The 9,314-nt window shown below is 39.2% G+C and overlaps 2 protein-coding genes across 15 annotated transcripts in view; one reads left to right on the top strand and one right to left on the bottom strand.

Annotated features, from left to right (window-relative positions):
• Window positions 1-1,380, top strand: part of SUPT20H (SPT20 homolog, SAGA complex component) — a 37,703-nt gene extending 36,323 nt beyond the window's left edge. For 9 of the 14 annotated variants that reach the window (XM_043477510.1, XM_043477521.1, XM_043477517.1 and 6 more), the window contains 2 exons: window positions 6-109; window positions 871-1,201. In XM_043477510.1, coding sequence (XP_043333445.1) covers window positions 6-109; window positions 871-1,008 — 242 coding nt within the window. In that variant the 3' untranslated portion in view covers window positions 1,009-1,201. Of the gene's footprint in view, window positions 1-5; window positions 110-870 lie in introns of all 14 variants that reach the window. The other 5 variants (XM_043477519.1, XM_043477523.1, XM_043477520.1 and 2 more) reach the window with 2 other exon arrangements.
• On the bottom strand, window positions 1,292-8,482 carry EXOSC8 (exosome component 8). Its single transcript, XM_043477527.1, has 11 exons — window positions 8,413-8,482; window positions 7,019-7,055; window positions 6,720-6,783; window positions 5,691-5,764; window positions 4,704-4,749; window positions 3,786-3,891; window positions 3,655-3,700; window positions 2,811-2,907; window positions 2,118-2,238; window positions 1,805-1,911; window positions 1,292-1,505 (listed from the first exon to the last, which is right to left on the bottom strand). The coding sequence occupies exons 1-11, from the start codon at window positions 8,427-8,429 to the stop codon at window positions 1,390-1,392; spliced, it is 831 nt and encodes a 276-aa protein (XP_043333462.1). The 5' UTR covers window positions 8,430-8,482; the 3' UTR covers window positions 1,292-1,389.
• Window positions 8,483-9,314: the final 832 nt, after the last annotated feature.

Here is a 9,314-nt window from a genome sequence, read left to right on the forward strand (position 1 = left end):
TGTAGTGTTGTCTCAGCTTGGCTCTGCCGAGAACAGACCTGAGCAAAGCCTTCCTCAGCAGAGACTCCAGCTCTCCTCTGCCTTTCAACAGCAGCAGCAACAGATCCAAGTAATCCAGCAACTTCACTCTGCTTACATTTTTAAAGATACTTTGCTCCAAAAGTACTTCAAAATACCTTACTTCAGTTTTAATGTTACTATCTTTTGAGACTATACAGTAATTGGTAAATAATTTAGCAAATTTATTTAAAAGTCTGACAGCTTTAGCGAGTCAGCTTGGAGCACTGCATATATTTTGTACATTTAAGTCATACTCTCTGCCTAATTTTAAATCTTTCATGAAGTGCTGGTGGCACATTAACATACATTTTTAGATTCCTTTATATTTTTAAATAGTCAGTTGTTAGTGCCAATGGTTAACTTCTTAATACTGTACTGCAGAAAAAGGCAAGTATACCAGTGTTCCTATTTGTAAATTGTCCTACCTGTTTTAGAAAAGTGTTACTCCATTCTTAGGAAGTCAGAATAGTATACTTGACTATCTTTAATTTGCAGGGTGGTTTTATACTGCTATAAACTATCATACAACACAATGGTAACTGAAGTTGCTGAGTTACTGCAATATAGACTGGCCAGGCAAAGTAACAGAGCTTCTTCTGAAGTTTAAAAGCCCTGTCTTTAAAGCCCTCAGCAGGCTTCTGTACCACTGGTGCTGTCTGACTGTGCACTGTCTCCATGTGGTATAGTCCCTTTTTGTTACCTTGGTGCTCTCTCCCTTTCAGTTTTGTTGTTCTCATCACTCTCAGGAAAATCATCTTTCCATGCCCACCTACGTTTAACCTAACTAGATTTTTTTCCCTCTGTTTGCAGCAGTTACGATTCTTGCAGCATCAAATGGCTATGGCAGCAGCAGCAGCACAAACAGCTCAGCTACATCGTCATCGGCATACAGGCAGCCAGTCAAAAAGTAAAATGAAGAGAGGCACGCCAACCACTCCAAAATTCTGAGTCTTGAATAGTTTTTCTTTTCAAAAACATAAGAGCATTGAATCAAAAGGATTCGGAGTTTCTACTTCATTTTTGTTTTTTAAAAATGTGTCAGTATTTTACATTGCTAGATATACAAACTTTATACAGAAGTTTGATTTTTAAATAAAAACAAATAATTTTTAAATAAAAACAGGGAAATGGTTTAACAAACCATTAAGGTTGGTTTGCCTAAGTCATTGTTTTTTAAAAATGGTTTCACTGTACATAATACAGAAGTGACCTGAGAAATACTAGAAACATCTTTCAAAAAACTGTAGTTTGGTATTTATTTAGTATAAAAGGTTTGTGCACAGTGTAACAAATACAGTTTTTACAAATCTGTTTTGAAAATGTGGTTGCTCATTTGGGTTTCATACTCTTAAGTACTTCATCCATCAGTTTTTTTACTTCTTTGTGTCTTGTAACCGCTCGGCTCATACAGTCTTGAAGTTTAGATCCAGTCAGTCCACTTCCACCTGAAAAATTGTGCCAACACATAATTACTCTTACATGACCTACATCATGTCAAGTTATAAAACAAAATTTGAATAATATAAACCAGTGATATGGTCTCAAGATTTGTAGGTTATGTGTTAACAAGACCTCCTGAAGTTTAAGAACCACTGACATAAAAGATGCAAGGCATCTTAAGTAAATTTACATTAGGTAAAATAACAAAACATCCCACATTCCATTTGGCCCTCCCTAATGTAAAGAAGCTCGATCTGCATTTTCAACTACATGTTTAGTACTGAGATGGAAGGAAAGTGCGTGCCTGGTTTGTGAAGACTACAGAGCCTGCCTTCTTCGTCCATTACAACTGTTAAGGTTCCAGTTGCCAGATGTTCCTCCTCTTCCGTAGGATCAACTATAAGCAGAGTGCTATTTTAAAAATAAAAAGTATACATTATCAACCCATGAGACACTTTTTATTTTAGAAAAGTAAATTAAACTTACTACCTGCATTTTAGCTTAGGTGGGAGCTAGACAGAACCGGTAGAAACCAGAAACGCTAGTAGCAAGCTGAAAATTCCACTTGTAAGAATCTTTGCCCTTCAGTTAAATACACAACCTTTTGATTAACTTACTCATCAAACACAGCAAAGGAAGTTGCAACTGGATGAGTTCTAATATTCAAATAACTTTTCTTCTTTAAATTAACTTCTGCTAAAGCAGTTTCTTCATTTATAGTAACTTCAGGCAACTGTACTACAAAAAGGCAAATACGTCAAGTCAGTTTCTCACTCCAGTTAAACAGGGCATTCTATGCTTGGTTAATTTACTTTTCCCTCTGTTTAAACTTGTCCAGAAGTATTTTGCTTTTAAACTTTTTTTTGTATTGGGGTATAGGAGGGCACGGCAACCCTCTCCAGTATTCTTGCGTGGAGAATCCCAGAGGAGCCTGGCGGGCTGCAGTCCAAAGGACTGCACAGAGTCGGACACAACTGAAGAGACTTGGCACTCACGCACGCAGAGCCAACTAATAAACAATGTTGGCAGTTTCAGGTGAACAAGGAAGGGACTCAGCCATACATATACATGGATTCACTGTCCCCCAAACCCCCTCCCAGCCAGGCTTCCACATTAACACTGAGCAGAATTCCATATGCTATACAGTAGCAGAAGTACAATTAAAGCAGATATGGTGGATACAAACATTGTTCTTCTTTAATTTAGAAACATGTGGATAGGTAAATCCTCACAAAAACCTTCAGACAATTTTACCAAAACGAAACACTGGCATATAAGTAGGAATATTCCCTTTTATTAAAGTTGCTTACCATTTTTTAAAGCTGCTAACAAAGCAAAGGTACAAGCATCCAAAATGTTTCCATCATGGTTGAGGCAAATGAGATCACAGTACAAAACCCAAGCAAGCTAAAACAGAGTTGACACAGAAATTAAAGCTTTCTGATGGGTATAATGTGGTATTTGTTTCTACTCACAAACCACGTCCTTAGTTAAACAGTCAACTTTTGAGGCTCAAAAACTTAAAAAAATTTACCTTTATAAAGTAAAAAAGTGAGCAAGTTTGGTAATACCAAAAGCTGACAAGTGAACATCTCCATTTCCCCTCAAGGGAGCTACAGATGTAGGAGGAATTTCCATTCTTACTGCTAAGTTAGCAGATGAGGGAATTGCTTCTGAAAATCCCAAATGAGACTGAAAATGTATCTTACCACAGAAACCTTAATACATGAAATTTTTAGGTCTTACACTGCTTAATAAATCAATATAATCAAACATGAAAAGCTTCTAGGTACTTGTCAATGTAGTTCAAAGTTGTCAAAAAGACTTGAAATTTATAATGTGGATTCACCTTAAACACATGTTCGCTGATCAGATACTATCTGCTGGAAAAAAAATTTTAAATGACTGCATTATTAGATGAAAAAAGATTACATCAGCTTAAAAGATAGTCTCTAGCCAGGCAATGAAGTAATCAAAATTTACTGGTTTTTTTTTGTGTGAACTACAGTTTATCTAGATAGTTAGAGTTAAGAGTGATTTTAATTCCATCTAGAGACAAGATACCTGTATTTAAGGCTGCTGTGCTTTTTTAATTTTCCCCACCCCAAAAAACACTTCAGAATTAGAAACTCACAGCTTCTTTACTCCTCTTACCTTTCCTGGAGAGATGCATAAGTCTTCTTTCTGAATTATCTGTGAACTTGATTTAAAATGAAGAGCACAGTAAACGAAAGTTCAAAAACTCTAAAATGAATGACAGTCAGACTTTATCATGATGATCTTACTTTTCAATGACATCTGCAATGAACTGGCTGGCCACTTGGGCCTCTTCTCCAGGAGGGCCAGACCGAAATCTCCAGGAACACAGAGGTGACAGATCCACATTAGGAACTGAAAGAAACAATGCAGCTGTGAACCAAATTTCACCTCTGGTTTAGTTTTAAAGGCGTTACCCACTGCAAAGGCAAGTGGAAAGCATTATATAACACATCAGTTACATTCTTTTCCATTTTTAATGAAAATCTTAGGCTTAGATAAAATTTTATTTTCTGACTTTCTCTGCACAAAAATAATACATCACCACACAGCACCCCAAGCATCTATTTAAGACTTCCTTCAATCGTAAATTATTCACAAAAGTTTTTAGGTTTCTTTCAAAGTACCCCAATCTGTAACAGTATGCTGCTGCTAAGTCGCTTCAGTCATGTCCGACTCTGTGCAACCCCATAGACGGCAGTCCACTCGGCTCCCCCGTCCCTGGGATTCTATAGCCTCACTAATCATACCAGCTGTTCTGCATTTTTAAAATGTTGGTTCCCACCATAAAGAAAAGATGGTCCAAGTTAAGAAAAAGAAAATCATAGTGGTATAAAGGAAGTGTTTATAGAAATAGAAAAGTCTGCAATTACAGCCTTTGCCTAAGAGTCAAAGGTTGATGGTTGATGACACCTGTATAAGCAAAACTGATCAGACAAGTCTGACAAAGGTATTTACAACATCCTGTACCTTGCTGTTATACCATCTTCTTTTAACAATTTCAATATTTAACAGGATTATTTAACTTACACTATCGTCTAACATACATACATTAAACTTTTCAGGACTGTCTGAAGCTTCTGAATAATTTTCCATTCACCCACTAAGATTTAACTATAATAATAATACTAAAATATTTATTAAAATCACAAAACTGTTTAACTTACCAACATATCCTTTATCAGGGGCATCTGTTGGTGGTGCTGCAAATTCCTAGAAGCATACAAACATTTCCTATGAAAGAAGCTACTAGAAAATTGTGAGGACAGCAGTCAGTCAAGGAAGGCTCCACCAAAGACCATCTTAGCTAGTTAGCAACATCATGAGCATCCACTGTGCCCGGGAAGGTGGGTCGGGGGCTCTGGGGACATCAGCAGCACTCGCACTAGCTCTGCCAAGGCAAGAAGGCGGCACGGCAAAGCTGACGAGTGCGCCTCAGCGAAATGACCGGAGGATCATGGGGTTCTGCCCCACCTCTCTTCTTACTCGGTAGTCAAGAATCTGAATTTAAACCCCAACCTCAAATGAGACAATGTTAAGCCCCTAACCTGGCAAGTCTTGTGAAATGTCACCCCACCTTTACTGAGGAAGAATCTCAACTTAGGCCGAGTAACTCAAGAGTTCAGAGTCAAAGCAGAGACTTTGGATCAGTTTATACTGAAGTATTTGGAGAGAAAAATTTCCAGTGACTCTTCAGAGGATTAAACTGGGCAATTCTGAAAGCACCCAATGTAAGGTGCTAGAAACAGCAAGTACTCAGTAAATGGTAGCTATTACTCCCTCAAGCTTTTGAGCAATTTTCTACACATTTGCACAGATTAAATGCCATCAACGGATAAAAATACATCACCAAAAACCTCTTAAAATTTCTCAAATTACAACCAAATTCTTTAAAAATTAAAGGCAGATGAGGATTTTTTAAAAAATCGTTTCATTTCAGCACATTTGCAAATGTTCACAAATTATAATTAAGAGTCATTAAACTTGGGTTGTATTATCTAAAACTCAAAGTTGAAAACTTGGGAAATGAAAACAAACACTAAAACACCTGACTGCCTAGTCAACAGTAGAACTACAGATGGATATAACAATCTAGTGAGTATATGAGGCTATCTTAGTAACTCAAATCTTGGTAGTAAGTATATTAAACCTACCGCTTTAATTCCACAAATTACTGTAGTATTTCCCAGCTTCACTAAAGAAGAACCATCTGCGGTACCAATCGAACCTGAAAAGTATTTTTAAAAAATGAAAAAGTTTTCTTCTTTTATGTATGATATGTATGATTTTTATCTCTAAATATCTAATTTGTCTATGAAAATTTACTCCTTACTTGAGTCTTTGTAAAATTACAGTTGACCCTTGAACAACATGGGCTTGAACTATACCGGTCCACTTATACAAAGGTTATTTTCACTAAATACTTCCACAGTACTACATGATCCACAGTTGGTTGAATCTAAGGATGCTGAACCTTGGATATGGAGTGCCAATCCATAACGGTAAGATTATACTTGGATTTTCAACTCTGTGAAGGTCAGTGCTCCTAACCCCCTCTTTGTTCAAGGGTCAACCAAATTGTTTTAGGAATTATTCATTTTCTTGATTTTGAGTGAATCATTTGACGTTCAATCACAGGGCTGTTATGAAAATCTCTTGACAGAAAAATCACTGTAATCCCTTAGACATGGTAGAATTTGTCTGAAATACTGTTTAAATGGCTCAGAGTCTAAAACTTGGGAATGTCATATTGGTAAAATTGGAAAATTCCATGTTTGCAACAGAAGATTTAATAAGTGTAAGATATAGAAGGAAACCAAATCTTACAAGTTTTGAAGGAAGAAAAGGGGAAAACACTTCAGAGTTACTTTAAATTTAACATGAACATAAAAACTGAAAGGACGCGCTTAGTTGCGCAGTCATGTGCGACTCTTTGTGACCCCATGGACTGTAGCCCACCCGGTTCCTCTGTCTATGGAACTTTTCAGGCAAGAATACTGCAGTGGGTTGCCATTTCCTTCTCCTGGGGATCTTCCCCACCCAAGGATTGAACCTGTCTCCTGCATTGCAGGTAGATTCTTTATGCACTGAGATATTTGGGAAGCCCACTACTGACAGGAGACTGAGTTAAAAAAAAAAAAACTCTACAAATAAAAACTTGCTATTAAAAAAAATACCCTCACCTACGTTGACAGTTGTGGTTCTGAATTCACCAAGTTCTCTTCCATCAGGACGGCAATTCTCTTTCTAAATAAATATATGAAAGTAGATTACAGCTACATGTGTATCTCACACAGGCCAGGGAAAACACACTGAACCTCATTAACTCAAATAAATTAATCTGCATTACTTTAAAACTGTCTTTTAAAAACTGAAGTATAATTGGCACATTAGGTATATAACATAATGATTAATACTTTTATTTGTGAAAAAAGCATATGATACCATTATCAAAAGGCATCACATAATCACCTTTACTTACCAGAAATCTCCTGTAATACTCCAGAGGTTCCACAGTTCTGAAAGACACGTGAAAAATATGAGATAAATTATAAATCAATATAAATCCAGAACCGCAACAATCTTAATAGTGGGGTGATGGAGCAGAAATCTTCAAAATTTGTAACTAAGTCTCTGTTATTAATTCTAAAGTTTATGTTGCCACATGTTGCTAATTATAAAAAGTAGCTACCTTTGCAATAACAATCACACTCAAAGACTGACTTTACTATAAGGATGGAGACCAAAACCCTAGGCCTCTTTAAAAAGAGAATTAATCCAGGTGTGCATCACTCACACTTTGAAGCAGGAATACTTCGTTAGTAGGAGAAAACAAAACAGAACAATCACGTATTTATTTTCACTACCCGTGACTTAAATTTAGCATATTCTTCGACTACAAGCATAGGCAATAAACCACTATAATGTTAGCTGTACCTGATGGCAACCCACTCCAGTACTCTTGCCTGGAAAATCCCATGGACGGAGGCACCTGGATAGGCTGCAGTCCATGGGGTTGCTAAGAGTCGGACACGACTGAGCGACTTCACTTTCTCTTTTCACCTTCATGCATTGGAGAAGGAAATGGCAACCCACTCCAGTGTTCTTGCCTGGAGAATCCCAGGACGGGGGAGCCTGGTGGGCTGCCGTCTATGGGTCGCAGAGTCGGACACGACTGAAGCGACTTAGCAGCAGCAGCGACTTTAACAACCACAGATTAAATGTTTTCGTTTTTACTTTATAGTTGCCTAAGGTAAGTGTAAGATGTATGGTTACTTCGAAATTTCAGGAGTTACTTTAGACTTCCCACTAGGCCTTACCTAATAAAGTTAATTTCAAAACAGATATTTCACTGTGTCAAAAACCCAGAGTTTATACAAATACATAATCGTTTCAATATAATTGGTTTCCTTCGGAATCCTATTTATTTCATCCATTTAAAACTGGACTCAGAACGAAAAGCCTTCCCCATAGAGTTGCCCCCAAAACGCTTAAGGAAAACCTTTCTAACGAGGCAGAATGCTTTTACACATAAACTATGGGGCAGGGAGAGCAAGGAGCCCTGAGGTTTTGACGCAACGCTTTTTACAAGATTACAAGTGTCTCTCCTGGGCAGCAAAGTCTACTACACACCAAGCCTCAGCGCTCGCGGCGGGTACCGGCTCAACAGTACTTCCTATCGCCCGCCTCACTGGGGAGAAGATGCGCCCTTTCCGTTCACTATAACCACCTTCAGTTCTCCCGCCCAACGTCTGCGTCTGCGGTGGAAACAAATAGGAACCAGGTGGGGTGGCCTCCCGATGAGAAAACCCCAACGGTACAGTAGCCGCCGACCGCTAGGCTACAAACTCGCGCCCGCCAGGCTACCGCACTCACTTGAACCCAGCCGCCATCTTCCGCCCGCGGATCTGCGCGTGCGCCCGCGCCTGCGCCTGCGTATCACCGCCCCTCCGGCCCGCGCTGCTGTTTCGCTTCAGCACTTTCAACACTGATTCTGCTACCTGATATCCAGAAGGCACGGCTGTGTGGCCCAGAGTAGAGGGAGAAGAGGTGAGGGTGGTTTCCCGCGTGGCTTAGCTTCGACCACCCCAGCCAGAAGCCCCTTTTGGTTTTCTTGACCCTGACGTTTTTTGGCGAATCGGCTTTTACGGAAGTTACGAGTGTTTGTTTAGAAACAATTTGACAGTTCAAGCGTGCGTGCTTAGTCTCTTAGGTAGAATCAGACTTTTCGCGACCCGTTGGGACTATAACCCACCAGCCTCTTCTGTCCCTGGAATTCTCCAGGCAAGAATACTGGAGTGGGAGGATCTTCCCAAACCAGGAGTGGAACCTCCGTCTCCTGTGTCTTCTGCATTGAAGGCGGATTCTTTATCGCTGAACCACCAGGGAAGCCACCATTTAAGAGTTTCAGAGAAAACCGAACTTACAGCAAAGAATCAAGTGTTGAGCGTGGAGCATTATTCCAAAGTTTCAGCGTCCTTTCCCCCTCCTCCTTAGGCTGAGCCCTGGGCTTGCCTTCTTCCAGGTAAAAGCCTCCTGCTCGAGCACCGAAAATTTAAAAATTCTATGCTCTCGTTATCTACATCAGATTACATTACGCAGCTGCCAAGAGTGGGCTCCAAAGAAACAACGTTCTTTGTAGACTGTGTCGTGGCTCAAAACCTCCACTTCACCTTCATAGAAAGGGTTGCCGATAAAACGCAGAGCATCCGATTCAATTTGAATGTCAGGTGGACCAAGAGTACACGCAAAATAGTTCATGTTATTAGTTGTTACCG

The sequence above is a fragment of the Cervus canadensis genome, chromosome 9 (genome assembly GCF_019320065.1).
Source record: "Cervus canadensis isolate Bull #8, Minnesota chromosome 9, ASM1932006v1, whole genome shotgun sequence".
NCBI classification, from domain to species: Eukaryota; Metazoa; Chordata; class Mammalia; order Artiodactyla; family Cervidae; genus Cervus; species Cervus canadensis.

Excerpts from the sequence above, each read along its gene's own strand:
- EXOSC8 (XM_043477527.1), bottom strand. Across the intron at positions 6,784-7,018 it reads AGTATTACAGGAGATTTCTG|AAAGAGAATTGCCGTCCTGA; the intron begins GTAAGTAAAGGT and ends ATATTTATTTAG. Across the intron at positions 3,701-3,785 it reads ATTGCAGATGTCATTGAAAA|TTCACAGATAATTCAGAAAG; the intron begins GTAAGATCATCA and ends TTTTAAATCAAG.